Below are 19,327 nucleotides of genomic sequence, written 5' to 3'. Positions count from 1 at the left end.
CACCGCTCGCAGTGCGGGAGGACCTTCCACAGCCACAGAGACACCACCGGGGAGTCAGCTGCATGCAGAGACCAGGAGAAAGGTTAAAATGTGTTTTTATATGCTTTTATTTAACTAACTTTCATCATGATGATGTCTGGTTAAAGGTTTTAGATATGCACTCAAAAGGAAGAAGATTAGGTTGATGGATTTGAGGCAAAAAAGATGCGTCACAAGACTATTTCACAAACTGATATATCACAGACACAACAACACAACCCTAGATTCAAGATTCAAGATGTTTATTGTCACGCCGGTTATACAAGTACAATCGTATGAAATGCTTTTTGCTGGGAAGCTCCATTAAGAATAATAAGTTATATTACAATTATAAAAGGAAATACTTTGTACAAGGCATATTAAGAACATATACAAGCATATTAAGAACATATACATATCAGGAAGTCTGAATGTACATATATAAGAAATACTTTGTACAAGGCATATTAAGAACATATACATATCAGGAAGTATGAATGTACATATATAAGAAATATTTTGTCAAGGCATATTAAGAACATATACATTAAGAACATATATAGTATATACAGTATAAGATATATGATTGAGGTACTTTTTGTGTGAGAAGGTGTTGTATGAATTATCTATTTAAAAGTCTGACGGCCTGGGGGAAAAAACTGTTCCTCAGTCTGCTGGTGAGAGTCCTGCTGGGGGTCCTGTATCTTCTACCTATAATACTCCTTTGGGTTTGTTTGCAGAGGACAACTTAGTTCAGGAAGGAAACCCATTACAAGGGAATGATAAAAGGCTCTACAGGAAGCATGTTCTTGCCCTGCAGACATACAGTAATTTGTGTTTGTAAACTGTATAGGGTGAATTAGCCTTATGTGGGACATTTTTTGCATTTCAGACTTGTGGAATATATTGCGATATGAAACCAATACATTAAATCCACTCCGAAATCCCCAGGATGTGTCCTAATCACACCAAAAAAGAAAATTCAGATATCACACTGATAAAAGAAATGGTAAACATATCTTATTTCCTAGAGTGGGGCAGTATAATGTCCGAAATGTGGGATTCTGGAAAAGTCTGTTAAAGCAGTAGTGGGTAGAATTGGAGCAAATATGATTATAAAAAGTTATTTTTTATAAAACTGTCACTATATCCTGACAGTAGTTCATGAGACAGGTAATCTGAAAAAAACAAACATGTGCCTCTGTGTCCTCTGGTGCTCCTAATGGCATCTGCAAGATTTCACAGATCGGAGGAAAACAAGCAGTCAGAGCCGAGCTGGAGCCTGCTGTCTCTGAGCAGAACTCCGATAAATCAATATTCTCTTACTGTAATGCCTATTTCTCACCTTAAATGTTTTCAGAAACATCTTGTAGTGTACTGTGTAGCTGTAAAATTAGAAAGTTTGTGACCCGGCAGCCATGTTGAGATCAGTTGAGGAAATACCAAGCACCGCCCACCAGCCGGCAAACTTTATCATTTTTACATCTAAACAGTACACTACAAGATGTTTGTGAAAACATTTGAGGAGAGAAATAAGCATTACAGTAACAGAATATTGATTCATATTTGATCAGCGCGGCCTAGTTTGACTGTTTGATCGGAATTTGTGACTGATTGACAGCTGCCGCCGTTTAATGAACAGCCAATAGGAACGCTCACTCTCTGAAATGACCTGTGATTGGCCAAAGTCCCCTGTCACGGGCTAGCTTTTTAAGCCTGAAAACAGAGCCATGAGGAGGAGCAGAAGTCTAGTTTTCTCTCAGAGCACTTGAATTACAATATGCTGAAAGGTTATTATGGAATTTTTGCCCAATGATGCCAAAAATATTCTGCCTACTGCAGGTTTAAGTAGGCCTAAATCAGTAGCTATACAACACACGAAGAGGAAGTTGGAGCATCTGCATGTATAGTGATAGTCATATGTAGAATAAAGATGACCTACTTTAGAAAACATGGCCAGAAATAATTGAGAGAATTTAGTAACCAGTATGTAAATGTTATGTTGAAATATAGCAGATTGGACCGTGAATCATAATCAAAAAATGAGGCTGTACTGTGACTGGGAATTAAAAGCATCAATGTCAGACTAATTAGTCCGGGTAGATTTTTTGGAATATGTTCACAAAAAAGTGATGCATATTAATGCATCATAATGATGCATATATTAAGTGAAATTGGCTAATTGGGTGGAGGAGAAAGAAAGAAAAATTGTCATGTTTCACATTCCAGTCCCTCTCTCTTTCTTTTTCTGTCTTTCTGTCTTGAGGGGGAAAAGAGGGGGAAAAATACAATGCATGCATTTTTGCAGCAAACACACATGTTATTTTTTGTTCCCCAGGGCTGATCATCATGACCTGTCACGAGTTTCATCCAGGATGAGGAAGAACTACTGGGTTGCAAAGGATGCTCTTTCAAGTGTTTGAACCATAGACTGTAGATAATAGCCTGTGTAATCTGTGGTTTTCAGCAAAGATATATTTTTTTGTTAAGTGACTAAGGGAGCTGTAGAAATAACTGACAGCAACAGAGATACTGGTAGATTTAATATATTTAATATTTTATGTTGCTGTAGGTCTAGCCTATATTTGTTAATGTAGCCTAATGTTAATGTTGCATTGCATGACATGAACAAAACTGAATATAGTGCAGGGCAACAGCTGTGATACACGACTATTAAAGAAGTGAATATAGTGCAGAAGAGACTGTAGTAGCCTAATGTTAATGTTGCATTGCATGACATGAATAAATCAAATGAGTTAAAGTATCATTATTAAATGGTATTTTTTAAGTATTTTTGTTAATGTAGCTTAATGTTAATGTTGCATTGCATGACATGAATAAATCAAATGAGTTAAAGTATCATTATTAAATGGCATTTTTGTAGTCTATGTAAACAGTTATTGTGGTGTGCGTATGTTCATATTTTCCTTCTATCTTCTGTTTCACTTTTTTCTCTCTTCATACTAGCACAGCAGCACAAAGTATTTCACTAATTTCCAAAAATAAATGAAAATACACAAATGCTTTTGCTTTCTGTTACTGGTCAATGTTGTTATTTCCGAATCAAAGCACTTGAATGCGACATGTCTTGGGGGCGTCTACGATGTCCGAGCTCAGATGTTTGAACCTGAAAGCAGCACATACCCACATAAAGTGCGTCAGTTGGTACAGTCGGGAATGCAGGCAAAGGATATATTACATTAATATATTATTATAAACTTATCCAAGATGTTAAACATATTATACTGATTTTGTTATACTCTATGAACTTAAAATATGTGATAAACAGTAATGTTTTCAACGTAATATTTGTTTAACGTCTGTGTGTGTGTATGCGCCACCCCCCCTAGCATTCCGCCAGTGGCCCGGTCCGTCGTCAGGCCTCTGCAGTAGGGAGTTGTTGTTAGGTCGGAACCTCCGCAAGTTTTTCTTTACTTTACATGTTATTTTAGTTTCTCTAAGGAAGACCAAACTCTACATTTATATCAACACTTGCTTCGTTTATCACTCCGTGTGTCGACGGAGTTTAAAAACAGAGTGTTTCTGGGCGTGGTACACTAACTAGAGAGAGGTAAAGAAGGAAGAGGAAGGCTGAGCGGTAGCGGCGACTGACTGAGTCCGGCTGAGCTCATGATGCCGACGCTGCGGGACAGCACCATGTCCCACCCCGGAGACAACTCACACCAAGTCCGGGTCAAAGCCTACTATAAAGGGTAAGAAACCACCCTTCCTCCACAGCAGGTCATCTTTACAGTCAGTGAGCCAACTAGTAGATGCTTTTAGACTTGTAACTGGCTAACCAGGTGGCTAACGTTAGCTAACCCAGCTAAAGGCTAATGTTGGGTACCACCTTGACCAGGCAGGTGAGACTGTCCAGACTCTCTGTGTTAGTTAAGACATGTGTCAGCCACACGGTGAAGTTGTCAAGTGGTTTAAGTTGAGTCAAAACCAGACTAGTTGTTGAACGTGCTTATATTTTAAATCTGACACAGTTTGAGAGCTTTGGAGCTCAGCTAGTTAGCTAACAGTTGCTAGCATTAGCTGTTAGTTACTACTATCTGTCACTGCTGACTTCACTAGCCCTGTTTCATGAAGGCTTTTAACTACATGTTAATAAGCACTGGCTAACATTCAATTCTTATTGGCAGTTTTGGCAAATCAACAAGATTTGTCGTTTTGTTATTTTAGGGATTGACATTATGACAACAGGAAATCACGACAGTCTTTATTGACATCATGATACCATCATGATAACTGTTGAGGAATGGAAATACTAATTAGGTTGGACTGAAATTGGACTGCCTGACAATGTGAGGTCAAGACTGAACTGTTAATGTCAGATGGTATTCTCAAGTATTTCAGAAATATAGTGTTTATAATACAACATATCTCTTTCAGTTTCACAATACAATCTCTGTTTCCCTGTTATCTACCGGTATTTGTGTTTTCCTTTATCATAACCCAACCTGAACCCTAACTAGGGCTGCAAACAATTATTATTTTCATTATCTAGTCATAGATAGACAGATTTATTGATCCCCGTGGGGAAATTTGATTGCCACCAAGTCAGACAACAACAAACAAACAAACAACAAAAACACAGTATTCACAATACACCAATAAATAAATAACATCATAAGAAGCCCTTAGAGACATAAACAACAGCTGAGAGGTACCATGGATCTAGGCCATATCTATCTGTCACTGGTAGATTGTGCCCACTTCACTAGCCCTGTTTTATCAAGGCTTTTAACTAGCCTGGCATGTTAATATACACTTGATAACATCTTTTAACTAGCCTGGCATGTTAATATACACTGGATAACATCTTTTAACTAGCCTGGCATGTTAATATACACTGGATAACATCTTTTAACTAGCCTGGCATGTTAATATTGACTGGATAACATCTTTTACGTTGCCTGGCATGTTAATATACACTGGATAACGTCTTTTAACTTGCCTGGCATTGGGCATGGGATTGACAAGTTGACAACAGGAAATTTAGACAGTCTTTATTGACATGGATACCATCATGATAACTGTTGAGGAATGGTAAAACAAATTAGGGTTTTGTTGTTGATGTTAATGATATTGGACTGGCTGACAATGTTAGGTCAAGCTGAACTGTTAATGTCAGATGGTATTCTCAAGTATTTCAGAAATATAGTGTTTATAATACAACATATCACTTTCAGTTTCACAATACAATCTCTGTTTCCCCATCTACCGGTATTTGTGTTTTCCCTTATCATAACCCAACCTGAACCCTAACTAGGACTGCAAACAATTATTTTCATTATCTAGTCACCTGTTATTTTCTTGATTAAGTAATAAATTACGTAGTTTATGAAATGTCAAATAAATAGTGAAAATGCCACCCACAACTTTTGACAGCCCTACGTTTGTCCTCAAATAGTTTATATTGTCTAATCAACAGTCAAAACCCCCCCCCCAAATATGTTTAATTTACAATGATATGAAATAGAGAATTGCAAATCATCACATTTGAGATGTTGACACTAGAAAATATTGGACATTTTTGCCTAATTTAAAAGCTTAAATGATTAACTGATCATCTCATTTGCTGCTGATTAATTTTCTGTCGATTGACTAATTGATTAATTGTTTCTAGCCCTAACCAGTCATCTGTGTGGCGCCCAACGTTTACCTAAATCAAGCCCCAGAGCGCAGCTGTGAGAAACACTATTCGAAGGAGATAGAAACTTGCACACAAGACTAACAATAGATTACAAACGCTTAAATATCAACGTACTTTTGATCTCTGATAATGTCATGTACGGGGTATGGAGATGCCAGTGCTTTGAGTTTTTGTCATACCAAGCCTGGCAGAGGCCCATCAGCTGTGTTTTGGTTTTGCACTTGGATGTGACGATGGAAACCATTGGTCACCCAGTAGTTTTCAGGACACTCCCTGCTCCACCGTCTCTGTTTGATGGAGCCAGTGATTGGAGCCCGTGATTGGAGCCCAGCCAAGACTTGAAAAACGTGAAGTGCAAGTCACCAAAGCCAGACCTGTTGTATTTCTCACTCGCTCTGTGACACACCTCAGGAACACTGTAATATGTGCTGATCATTAGGTGTCAACGCACAGAACAAAGCATCTCAAGTATTTATGAGGTTGCTGCTGAGGAATCTCAGCTATGCTGCCAAAGAGGGAATGCAGTAAGATTTTTGTTTGGCTATCGGGACGCATTAAGCCAGGATGTTATCAAGGATGTTATTGTTTCCCTGCAGAAGTTAGTGGGATATTAAGAGTTTCACAGAATCAATATATTCAGGACTCAATAATAAGGTTTGCCCACTTGCCCTGGGCAAGTAAAATGCCATGTCAGGCTAGTAAATCTAGCAACTCACTTGCCAGAGCATTGTCAGAAAAATAATCTGCAACTATTTTGATAATCCATTAATTGTTTCAGTCATTTTTCAAGCAAAAGTAGTGAAACAAATGCTTCACATTCTCAGGTCCCAGCTTCTCAGATTTCAGGGTTTGCTGCATCTCTTTGTCACATATTATAGTAAACTGAACATTTTGGGGTATTGAGCTTTTGCTTCAGACAAAACTAGACATTTGAAGATGTCATCTTGGGCTCTACAAAGTTGTGATTGGCATTTTCACACTTTTTTGACATGATTAATATTCTATTTAATTAATCAAAAAAATAAATGGCATATTAATCAATAATGAAAATAATTGTTAGATGCAGGCCTAGTAAACATGTGACATAATGGTCAGAGGGTCTGCAGGTTTCCCCGCCATCCAAACACTGCTTAGTGGTTAGTCTCATTCTGTGCTTCAAAGTAGTAATCAATGAAACCAGCGGACAGAGTGATTCTTTGTTTATCCTTTAAACCTGAAAAATACCAAATTAAACCTGACTCTCCCAAAGGCCTTACTCTGTGGTAATAGTGTCTCAGCTCAGCTATTTTCAGTATAATGTCCTTTTTGAGTCCATTCATGCCTATTTGCATGTCTGTTGTCGTTCAGTGCCAGAATCAGCAGACTGGTGTCAGCCTGTAGCAGTCTCAGCCTGTCACTGGCTCGTCTTCGTTCAGGCTGAATGTCTATAGAAACGGTTGCCAATGAACTGACCACATGACTAGAAACTGACAGTGATGCAGATAGTGTACAACGGTAGTAGATGGACTGAAATTAAAAGTATGGTATGGCTGAAACTAACAATTATTTTTATTATCAATTAATCTCCTGATAATTTTGTATTGTTTTTTTTTATAAAATGTCAGAAAACAGTGAAGACTGTCCATCCCAGTTTCCCAGAGCCCCAATTGACATATTTATGGGTTGTTGTCCCCCCCCCCCCCCCCCCCCCCCCAACCCACCAAAAGTCCAAAGCTATAGACGGGTTTCTGTGCAACGTCATAACAGAGATGTGCGTGCAGTAGAGATGATAATTTAAAAAACATTTCTTAACCGATAACCGACCCTCGTTAACCGCTAATCGTTAACTGACGAGATTTGTGCCTCGCATGCAGCGGTGCGCCAGCTGCAGTGTATGAGCGCAACTGACAACTGAGACCTCAGTTCACCGTTGGGAGAGCTACTACCACCCACGATGCTGCGTGTAGTGTCGCGGACATGCAGCAACTTTCCTATTAAAAGTCTCCACCGCACATTTAGTTTAGTTTAGCAGGTTGTCAGCTGTGTCACTGCCCGGCATCCCTTTAGCGAGTATCCGACAAACAGTGTGTGTATTTGTGCTACGATAGCAGCTGTAGCATTGCCGGTGGTTTCGTGCTCGCCACCGCAACACACAGTCTGTCAGCGCGGTGAAACTTTAACGAGTGTCCGACAGACCATGTGTGTGTGGCGTCGGTGAGTGTGGGATTGTCTGTGGCGTTATAGCTATGAATGTAGGTGTAGCAGTGTGTGTACAGTTTATTTGTCGGTGAATAAATGCTACAACACCTCCGCTCCACACCACTCAAGCGAGCTCGAGAGACCGGAGTCGACTTCCTGTATCCTGCAATTCCGGCTCCGCCTCTTAAGGCGGGCTATTAAGGTGGACCAGCTTTTCTCCTTAAAGTGACGAGCCGCTCCTCTGAGCCATTCAGCTTTTCAATTAATTATTGATATTTCTTTTAACCGTTTAACCAATATCGTTAATTGGTTAAAATGCTTAATGTCGGTTCATGGTTAAACGGTTAATTAATAACATCCCTAGCGTACAGCTAGGGGGCAGAAAGCACAGCATGTCTAGCAGAGCCAAGCTCCAAAGCAGAGATGACAAGGAGTTGTTGTGCAGTAAACTGCACCAACCGCAGAAAAGATGGATTAAAAGTGTTTAATATTCCGAGGCGATCATGTGCCTTTGCGAAAAACAGAAGGAGATTATGGATCCAGGTCTGATGGGCAAAAGCATTCTAGTCACACAGCGCTAGCAAAGCAGCGGGTGGTCATGGCGAGCTGTCATGCTCCATTGATTGATTACAATGTCATGCTCCATTGATCGATAACAATGAACTGATCAACAACAGGTTGATCGACCCACACTCGGTGGAAATATTTATATATATTTAGCGACTTTGTTACAGCTCTAAATTTCGTCTACGGCGGGGGAAAGCTCACTCTGGTACGCCGTAACGTAACATTTTTAAGGGAAGACGTGTGGTAGTCTACCGGGGCAGCTGCTCCTCCTCCCCCGTGGTCACAACAACAAGCGGCCGTGGAAGCTAACACTAGCTAACGTTCATTTAAATATGAATTGGACACATCAGCAATAATGTATAGACTTTTGGTGTAACATTTCCGACTGAGGGCTGACCGCTAATGTTAGCTAGCAACCAGCAACACATTATTAAATAGGGAGCCGACAGGGATCTAATGTTGATGGTCACCTGCCCGACATACAAATAGCTGCTGTGTGACTGGTTGTACTAATAACAAGACCAAAATCCAAGTCTCCAGTTTTGTATTAACGTTATACCTGTTGAGGAATCGTTGAGGAATCGCTGAGGAAAAAGTGTCTGGCGACGTCCATCAAGAGGGACTTGAAGGGTAGCTTAAACTCCGAACGTAGGGTCAACCAAACGTTAATTACAACTTCTGCCAGCGTTTTTGCCCCCTGAATGCACACGCATCCAGTAATGTTCGTATACAAGAAACACGTCTACAACATATTCAGTTTACACTTTTATAATAAAGAGAAAACTGCAACTTTAAGAAGCTTGTACAAGCAAAGATTTGGCATTTTGGCTTAAAAAGTTAATTAATTATCTTTTCAGCTCAGCTTCTGTGTATAATCCTTACACTGTCTATAGAGACAACACATTGTATAACACTTCAGTTACAGTTCACTATTTAAATTCTGTCGTTTTTAAGATTTGTGATTTATTTTAAATCTATTATTTCTTACAGTTTAACATGATCTGATTACTGCCTCTTTTTTTTGCCCCACTCCTGATCCGACATTATATCTATCAATATCAAGTCCAATATTTTTTTAATTTTTTTAATTTATTATATTTACAGCTGCTCAGTGCCCACTTATACTCCAGTTTAATAGCTCCCCTTTAAGAACACATATAACTTCCCTCTACGGCTTGTTATGTGTTGCTTCCTTTAGTCTTTTGTATGTATGTCAAGTGTTTTAATGGGGCACAAGGGAGTGTTTTTGACAGCTGACAAACAAAGGAGCGAAAACAGATAAGGCTTTATAGACAATACAGTTCATCAAAAAAAATGCCCATATCAACCTTGATCCTCATCCTGCAGGTTGTCTCTGGATCTCGTTAGTAAATACACGATGTGCAGAGAGAGAAAATGTTTATCATTGTAATGTGAGTGAGTAATAAGTTATACTTTTAACGATTTTGTTTTGCCTGAATGGACCAGCAAGTGTTTCACAAAGAGTTAGACCTTCTGTTGTTGGTGTGTTGGTCAGATATTTAACCAAATATTTTGTTCTAGTTGGAGGAGTCTGTATGTGTGGGTTCAGGACGGCAATCTTCTGACAATCTCTTCTTTCTGTGTTTACCAGTCGGCTTACCTTAGTCCTGTTTTGACAATATTGTCACACAAAACCTTTTTGTCAGCCTATTTCTAGGGGTTTAAATCACAAGTTTCATCACTTTGGACAACGACAGATTTTTGCTGATGTCACAAAGTCTGCTATGATACGATTTTGATTAAATTCAGGGGCCTGTGATCGATATGAGATGATATCATATGCCCATTTATCACAATCAGTTACATTTTATATATTTTCCGATACTGATACTGGATTGGATATCGCACCGATACTGACTCAAATAGCTGGGACTCTAATGACAATGGGGCCGGTCTAGTCAGCTCTATCTAGTATGTTTATATACTATATACATTATATACTGGAATTTTAATTTCTGTTTAAGTTTTACGCTTGGACGGAAATGGTGAAACAGACGTGCCATGGGAATTTCAAAATACAGGCGTATCTTAAATATGAATGTATCAATGTTTTCACTTTGTATCGATGATATTGGATTGTTGATCATTGACTCGATACATCGATCCAGTTCGATGGATTGTTACACCCCTAAAAGTAAGCATGCAACTCAAAGCAGTTCATACTGTAGCAGGTCTTCTTGAAAAACAAAACATTTCTGTATGTCAGGCCAGAAAAAAAACATTATTTTGCAGAGTTGCCAGCACCAACTAACACAAGGCTTCTTATGTGCCAGATCAACTTCAGGGTTCCTGTGCAAGGCATGTTGTTTGGCAGGAAACGGGGATTACAGCGGCTCGACGGAGCAGTTCAGATATTTTCCTCTTTTGAAAGGAGTTGCTCTTCTTTTCAAAGACGCTGCCATCTGCATCAGTGCTTCAAGGCTCGGCTTTGTTTAAAATATGGGAAGCGTTCCTTGTCTTGCCATTTACTTTTGCAATGAAAGCCCCTCAAGCGCTGAACCACAAAGTCGTACACCATCACCCAACCATCCGCTGACACACATCTTCACTAACGAGTATCGCAGCTGCTGCCAACATGCATGTGATGTATTGTCTGTAGCAGCGTCTACACGTCCCGCACATTGTGTGTAATGCAGCTCAAGTGTTTGCACACACGTGTCTGTCTGTCGCTTTGAGTGACCTTGTCTCAGGCTCAGCGGGAGTGCGTTTGGTTGGTGCTATTGTGCTGCGAGGAGCGAGGCTCCCTCCTGATCAGCACAGGAGAGCCGTGTTGCCTGGAGACCAGAGCATCCTGCAGTCTAGGTTTCACTCACCCTGACCTGGTGGTTGTTTTGGTAACTTCAGCATGTGCGTTTCTGTATTTGCTTGGGTGTTGTTTACGTTGCTTCCAACTCAAGTGTGTGTATTTGCTTCTGGATATCCGAGCACATGCACCTTGGGTGTGTGAAGGTGTTGCGGGGGGAGCATACCCAGGCGTGGCAGCGGTGACAGAGAGATGGATGGTCCTAGGTGTTCATGGAAGCCCAGAGAGACACCCAGAGTCTTCTTCCTGCTTGAGCACTCACCAGTGACGAATGGCTTCATGCTGGGCAGATGGGGCTGCTGACTCCTACTCACGGCAGTTCAGACACCAGGGGCACAGGCCAGCACTCTCCTCCTCCTCCTCTTCCTCCTCCTCCTCCTCCTCCTCCTCCTCCTCCTCCTCCTCCTCCTCCTCGTCCTCGTCCTCGTCCTCCTCCTCCTCCTCCTCCTCCCTTTTAATTTAGCTGTACTGCAGGACGGCACACAGCAGAGGAATGCCAGGTCTGTGTGGAATGCCGCTTCCTCCTAGTTACTCACCAGTGACGAGCTCCCAGTCTCACTGCAAAATCCTTCTGCCTTAGTCACTCTGAGGAATCGCACTACTCTGTTTCCTTCTGAATGTTTGGCATATTCTGCTTGAAAAATGACTGAAACGAGTATCGATATAATTGCAGATTAATTTTCTGTTGATCACCTAATCAATTTATCGACAAATTGTTTAAACTTTACAACAAATCCTCACATCTGAGAAGTTGGGACCAGCAAATATTTGACCTTTTTGCTTGATAAAACAACTTAAATTATTAATCGATGATAGGATTGTCAATCGATTTAAATGTTTAATCGTGATTTATCGCATCATTGTCCATAGTTAATCGCAAATTAATCGCACATTTTTTATCTGTTCAAAATGTACCTTAAAGGGAGATTTGTCAAGTATTTAATACTCTTATCAATGTGCAAATTTATGTATATATTTATTATTGGAAATCAGTTAACAACACAAAACCATGACAACTATTGTCCAGAAACCCTCACAGGTACTGCATTTAGCATAAAAAAATATGCTCAAATCATAACATATGTCAATGCGTTAAAGAAATTAGTGGCATTAAAACGTATTTGCGTTAACACATTATTATCGCTTTAAATTTGACAACCCTAATCGATTGATTTGGGTGACGTTATCAACGTTGTGGTTACATGTCATGCACCGTAACCATTCGGCTAGCAGGGCACTCCCTTCTAATATATTTTAATCACTTTCCTGTACCTGCTGTAGCCATTAGCTGAGCTTGTATCTGTGTCACAGAGGATGTTGTTTGAGGCACCTGAGACGTGGCTAAACTTTAACTACAGTGTAGACACAGTGTTTAATGAACACCCACAGCTCAGGTCCAGTTACACGTGACACCGTTATAGTCGCCTGCTGCCATTAATACACCGTCTACAGTCACAGTGTGGGAACCTTGTGTGTGTTCATACATACACTGTCTATCCTCAGCTGTTATCAGTGCTTTAGGAGGAAGTAGAGCTGCCATACTGGTCTTAGAGGAGAGTAGTTGCCAGTCCCCCCCCCCTCCTCACAAGCAGTGATTAACACCAGCAGGATGGAGGACGAGGGTGAGAAAAGAGAGGGAGGAAGGAGGAGGAGGCATCAGTCTGAGACTTACGTCAGTTTATTCTCACTCAGGCCGCTTTATTCATTCTTGATGTGTGATTTTCAATCAAGACAATTTAATACATGCTGTGCGGAAGCTGCACTCTTTAGATGCTCAACGTTGATGTGAAACTGAAATATCAGCTGATAAATCACAGTCTGGTGTTATTTGTGTGTGTTTGCTCCTGGCAGCGACTGACCCTACAGTGACCTGACATACTCTCTGTGCTGTCCTTGGACTTGTACAGTAGATGTCCTTGAAAGTGGATGGTGTGTTGGAATTTTATCATCCTGCTGTAAAGCTCTCAAGTTGATGAAAAACTGGGTCCATCTTTGACGATGGCAGTAAAAGAAGTAAAGGTCTGTGTCCTTGTGGGTCACTCCCTGGCTGGTGGGATAGCTTTTACAACCCCTCTTCACTTCCCTGTTTTACTCCACCTCCTTATCCTCTTGTTTTGGCCCATTCTGTCTCCCCACTCCTTCCTGAGCTCAGACTCCATGTCGCTTGTCGACCTGTAAAAGCGTACCATCTCCATCCCCCATCGTTCGGTTGTAACCACGCTGAGGCTGGCCAGAGGGCTGAAAGCATGTGATATCAATCCTAACGCTGCCATGAAATGACGAGGGACAGATGATCCCACCTACAGGCATAGATGCTCCCGGTCACCCACCACTAGTCAACGCTCCTTCTCCCACGTCTCATCATAATGTTTGAGTGTATGTGTGAACTGAAGAGGCAGAGGGTGATGCACTTGTTGATTAAGTGTTTTGACTGCTTTCCAGGAAGTGATGGAGTGCAGTGGTGGACAGTGAGCCTTAAGTGAAGCGGTCACAATACAACCACAACCACCATCGACTGGGATTCACTCTGCCCGAATGTGTGGCTCTCTCACTCTTTTTTCAGTCTTTGTCGCTCTTTATTTTGCTCTTTTTCTCACACCCACAATCATGCTGTACAGATGAATGCACACTTAAATGTGACAGACTGTCTGTGACTCACACACCACAGCGTTTGGGGAAACTAACGCTCTCTCACCTCCTTTTCTCTCTCCATGAAAAGTCTGGTGTTCTCCAGTTTTTCTTTGAATGCATCAGACAGAGGGAGTGTTTGAACTTAATGCCTAAAATAGGGCTGTCAAAGTTAACACGATAATAACGCGTTAAGGCAAATTTGTTTTAACGCCACTAATTTCTTTAACGCATTAACGGAACTTGCGATTTTTAGGTTGTAGCAGGCTCAGTTTTAAAGCTAGGTATTATATGAAACTAGAAAATCAAAGGAATCCATTGGTACCAACCATGTCATACTAGCTTGTCGTGAAGGAGGTTAAATAGCGCTCCAAACTTATACTAAATTTTGGTGAGAAAAAACTGTCCTGGCCATTTTGAAAGGGGTCCCTTGACCTCTGACCTCAAGATATGTGAATGAAAATGGGTTCTATGGGTACCCACGAGTCTCCCCGTTACAGACATGCCCACTTTATGATAATCACATGCAAATGACAAATCTCCCTTTTAAGTCCCATTTTGAACAGATAAAAGATGTGTTATTAATTTGATAATAATGGTTAATTAATCGTGATTAAATATTCTAATCGATTGACATCCCTAGTCTAAAGTAAGCAAACAGTGGATTCATATATTACCAAATATTCTCTGTTTTTTGTGTTTTGTATAATTGTAAATTAATTTAAAGATGTCACCTTGGGGTCTCGGAAATTGTGATTTTTACTATTTCCTGACGGTTTGTATACAAATCTGTAATGAAAATATTTAACAGTTACAGCCCTAGTAACATTATCTAATTAGTGTGTTTGGGGTTTTGTGGAGTGTGTCTTTAATATTGGTTTCCTGTCAGTGGTAATATGTCAAATTCAAATTCACTACTTCAGATTAAAAAACAGATACCATTTTTGTTGAGTGAAATCACATTAAATTAGGGCTGCAACTAACGATTATTTTCATTGTCAATTAATCAGTTGATTATTTTTTCTCAATTAGTCGATTAGGTGTTTGCTCTATAAAATGTCAGAAAATGGTGAAAATATTGATCAGTGTTTCTCAAAGCCCAAGATGACGTTCCTAAATGTCCCTAACTGTGATCTGCTGATACCGAGTACCGATTTCATACCAGTGCTGTCATTTTTACAAATTGAAAATCGACGTACCTCTTTACATGTAACACGGTCTGCTGTTGGTCTGATAAAGCGGTGATGAAACTGAGCCGTTGACTCGTTATGACTGAATGTACTGTAACTGATTCTCAACACGACGGATTGGTGCATCCTGAGTAAAATACTTGACTTATTTGTCGTCTCTGCAGGGACATCATGATCACTCATTTTGAGCCGTCCATCTCATACGAGGGTCTGTACGGGGAGGTGAAGGACATGTGCTCCATGGACAACGACCAGCTCTTCACCATGAAGTGGATCGATGAGGAAGGTACGCCCCCCCCCCCTCCTCACCCTCACCCTCACCTCTCCATCCTTTACTGCTTCTCTCCATCTGTGCTTCAAGAGGAGACCAAATTCACCTTACGGGAGAAATGTGTTTACTAAATAAAAATGTGACATCATCAAGATTCAACAGATTCAGAGGCCACTAGCTGCATTTGACGGTGCCATGTGTTGATATGAACACATAAGCACACACGCTTCCTTGTCACATGACTGTGAGACTCAGTCTTTTCTTGCCAGTCGAGTACAGCCCCCCACACACCACGATTCCATGTTGTCAGTCAGTTAGTCAGTCAGGCAGCAGTAACAGTGTCATAGGAAAGATGGAGCCGTCAGACCGCTCTGCTCAGGATAAGGTCAGCCTGCCCAAACTCATTAGACTCAGATCAGCTCCCACTGGTCGCCACCCACATACAATCACTGGAGTCATTAGCCTGTCTGAGAGAGAAAAGCTGCTTGATGCTCATAATGAAGTACTCTAGCTGTCTCTGCTACGGCCCCATCCATGGGAACCACATGCACACGGCTCTGCAATGTGAACTCAAGTCATTATCACCATAATTAGAGAATGTGTTAATTAATACTTCTGTAACCCTGGTTTAAAAGTAACTAATACCACCAACAGGCCTGTGTTTCTTGTGATCTGCACTTACTGTATCTTATCTCTGTGTTTATTAAACGTTTAGTTATGATTAATGTAAACACAAACAACAACTTTTAATGAACATTTAAACTGTATGTGCCACAGGGAGACTAGTAGTAACAGTCATAGATCCAAAGTACAGCCCACCAATCGATTAATGATTAGTCAGTTGATATTATTATGATTATTTTTATAACCCATTAATTGTTTTATTCTTATCAAAAATGCCCAAATTTGACAAACACAAAACTAGTCTCAGCATCTCACCTATGAGGATTTGCTGCTTTTGTTTGTCTTATATGATAGTTTATTGAATATATTTTGGCTTTGGACTATTAATCAGATAAAACCAAGCAATTTGAAGACATGCCACCTTCAAACTGCTGTCCAAATTTGGCTTCAGGAAGTTGTGATGGCTGTATTTCACAATTTTCTGATATTTTATAGACTAAAACGATTAATTGAAAAAATAATCTATAGATTAATAACTAATGAAAATAATTGTTAGCTGCTGATAGGGCTGCACAATTAATAAAAAATGTAATCCAAATCGCAATACGACCTATTGCAATTTTCAGATTGCAGGAGGAGCAATATTTGTTAAATGTGAAATATGTCAAAATACCATTTTAAATTCTATATTGTTGTGTTACAGAGATGTCCTGACTCGCATCATATTCTACAGACTTAAGAAAACATCTTTGTTTAGTACAGATCCCTGCAAAAATCACACCATAATTATTTTAATGTTTCTCAATGAAAATAATGATGTAAAAATGATCATTCCCTCTAATATCGCAAATCATATTGCAACTGCAATATCAGTTAAAATAATTGCAATTAGATATTTTTCCAAATCGATCAGCCCTACCTGCCGATATATTGGCGATTTTGGCTTATCACACATATATCAATGTTGGCATATGTGTTTGCCAATATATAGCAGTAAATTGCAGTACAGAAGAGTGATTTTTATTTTTAAAAAATGTGCTTATTTGTGTAAATTAATATCAGTCAGTATATTGTTATCAGATTTTTAAAACTTTAAATATTAATATTTGTAGCAGCCTCAAAAATCCTGAATCAGTCGGACTAATCAATCCAAAGCACCACCTGTTAGATGGTACTCATGACAAAAATATGCTTCCTTAGCTCAAACCAAATAATACCAGGAAATAAAAAATAATCTTGTTGGCCGACTGCAAAGTGCATAACTCTATGTAGGGCAAAAAGTTTACTGAACTTACTGACGTGGGAACATTTAGATATTTAGATTAGTGAGTGATTCATCCATATCAGTACTTTTAATTTACTGTAAATAATTTGCCTCTGTTCCTGTTTGTAGTTTCTCTTCCTGGACTCATGCACTTAATGACTCTTCCGGAAACCACAACTTTTCAGCAAAGATAAACCCAGACGTGTTGGTTGTCTCAGTCCACCCACTAGTCCACCCACCAGTCCACCCACTAGTTCTAGTTCTCTGTCATCCTCCAGCAGATTATATCTTTTTAAATGTACACTGTGTTTCATAGTTTCTGTTCTGGAGCTATTTATAAAGTCTGTGGTTTTTAGTTGTGAGTAGTTGGGTAGAGCACTAAGAATAGAATCGATGACCTCAGAGTCGGCTCACGCTGCCTCTTCGAGTGTGTCACGCGACTCTTATCTGTTAGTGATAAGGAAATAATTAGATCTGCGTCTGAGTGGTATTTTCATTATTGACTTAGATTGATCACTGTGCAAATAGGCCTGCACAATTAAAAATAAACTATTTGAAATGGCAACATCGAGGGCCGCAGTTTGTTCTCACGCACGTTTTTTTCAATGCTTACTCAAGTTCATGTATTGCAATTCATATCATCACACCCACAACGGCTAGACATGTTTTTTTAAATGTCATGCTGCCCTACTGTATAACTCACCTTTTACACTCACAACCTTTTGCTATGGAAATTACATTATGTGTACCACTTAATTCTCTACTTTGTGTTGTAGTTCTCTGCAATTAAAAGTAACCTGGACATTATGGATTTTCTGCAATTACCAAATCTCTTAAATATCATGCAAATGACAAACCTGGTTGCCCTTATCAGATTTCTAACATGTTTGCATGTGAAAGATAAAAACTTGATGAGACAAAAATAAAAAAGGATGAGACCTGTCAAATGCAGAAAAGTGAGAAAATAGAATGTGCTTAAAGTGTGCACCAATACAAGCACCTAATGAGGAGCGCTGAAAGGGCATGAATTGTTAGCTGTTCTCAAAAAAATATATTTAAAACAAGATAAAAACTTGAGACGGGAAATATCTCAGTGTGGCAGCAGTGCAGAGGGATGAAAGGTAGCTGTAGCAGTGTGTCTAGCTTTTTTATTTTCAATTAATCGACCGATTATTTTCTCAAATAGTGAAAAATATCCAAGGTGTGACGTCTTCAAATGTCTTATGCCCGACCGACCAGCAGCCCAAAACTCAAAGATATTTATTTTACTATCACATGACGAAGAAAAGCAACAAATCCTCACATTTGCGTAGCTGAAACTATCAAATGTTTTGCTTTTTTGCTTTAAAAATGACCATGAAACCTTTATAGGGATTATTAAAATAGTTGCAGATTAATTTTCTGTCGATCAACTAATCATTCAGTACTACTTGTATCTCAAATAATAGCTTTTAGTCCCTGGAACTACTTTTTAAGGAACTAAACGGTTGCTTCAGCACACTGTTGTCTGCGTTTACACCGCAGTCTAAAGACCTGCGATGATTAGGCAAATGAATCCGCTGCTGGTGGTCGCAGCAGTAAACACACTCTGTAGCCTGCAGTTCAGTGTGTCCGCCTGTTTCATCTACAAAAAACCTGTTAGAAAAAAATAAACGTTTTGTCTCACTGCAACGACATTCACTGCTGCATAGTAGGCCTATTCACTGATTCACGTTGGATGTAATGAATTAAATGCACACAAGGAGAATGAAACTATGAGCATCTGTCTCCACAGTGAATCATCTGTTGAGTGTTTCATGGTTATTTATTTGTGCTTTAGAATGTAACCGCCGTGAAACAATGGGAAAATAACCTTTCTTTCTCTCATTCACAGCACCGCTGCGATGTCTCTCTCTTCTAACATCGCAATCTCTCTCTCTCTCTTTTTCTCTCTGTCTTTTTTAAATGAGTCGGGAAGCCGACAGCAGAGCCTAACTTTACTTTCAATGTTATCAAACAAAGACAAATGCTCTCCCCTCATCCTAAAATGGTCCTAAAAAATGTTTTCATACTTTATTTCGAAAGTTCAATACACTAGTTACATAAACATGTTCAGATTTTC

The 19,327-nt window shown here is 39.7% G+C and overlaps 1 protein-coding gene across 1 annotated transcript in view; it reads left to right on the top strand.

The window, feature by feature from the left end:
- The first annotated feature begins 3,361 nt into the window (after positions 1 to 3,361).
- The window catches only part of prkci (protein kinase C, iota), a 38,147-nt gene continuing 22,181 nt past the window's right edge, over positions 3,362 to 19,327 (top strand). The window contains exons 1-2 of the mRNA XM_074651743.1: positions 3,362 to 3,731; positions 15,232 to 15,353. Of these exons, the coding sequence (XP_074507844.1) occupies positions 3,649 to 3,731; positions 15,232 to 15,353 (205 nt within the window). The 5' untranslated portion in view covers positions 3,362 to 3,648. The remainder of the gene's footprint in view (positions 3,732 to 15,231; positions 15,354 to 19,327) is intronic.

Source organism: Sebastes fasciatus, chromosome 11 (genome assembly GCF_043250625.1).
Source record: "Sebastes fasciatus isolate fSebFas1 chromosome 11, fSebFas1.pri, whole genome shotgun sequence".
NCBI lineage: Eukaryota > Metazoa > Chordata > Actinopteri > Perciformes > Sebastidae > Sebastes > Sebastes fasciatus.
The sequence above is the reverse complement of the archived record's forward strand: the minus strand, read 5'-3'. Positions and strand labels throughout refer to the sequence as shown.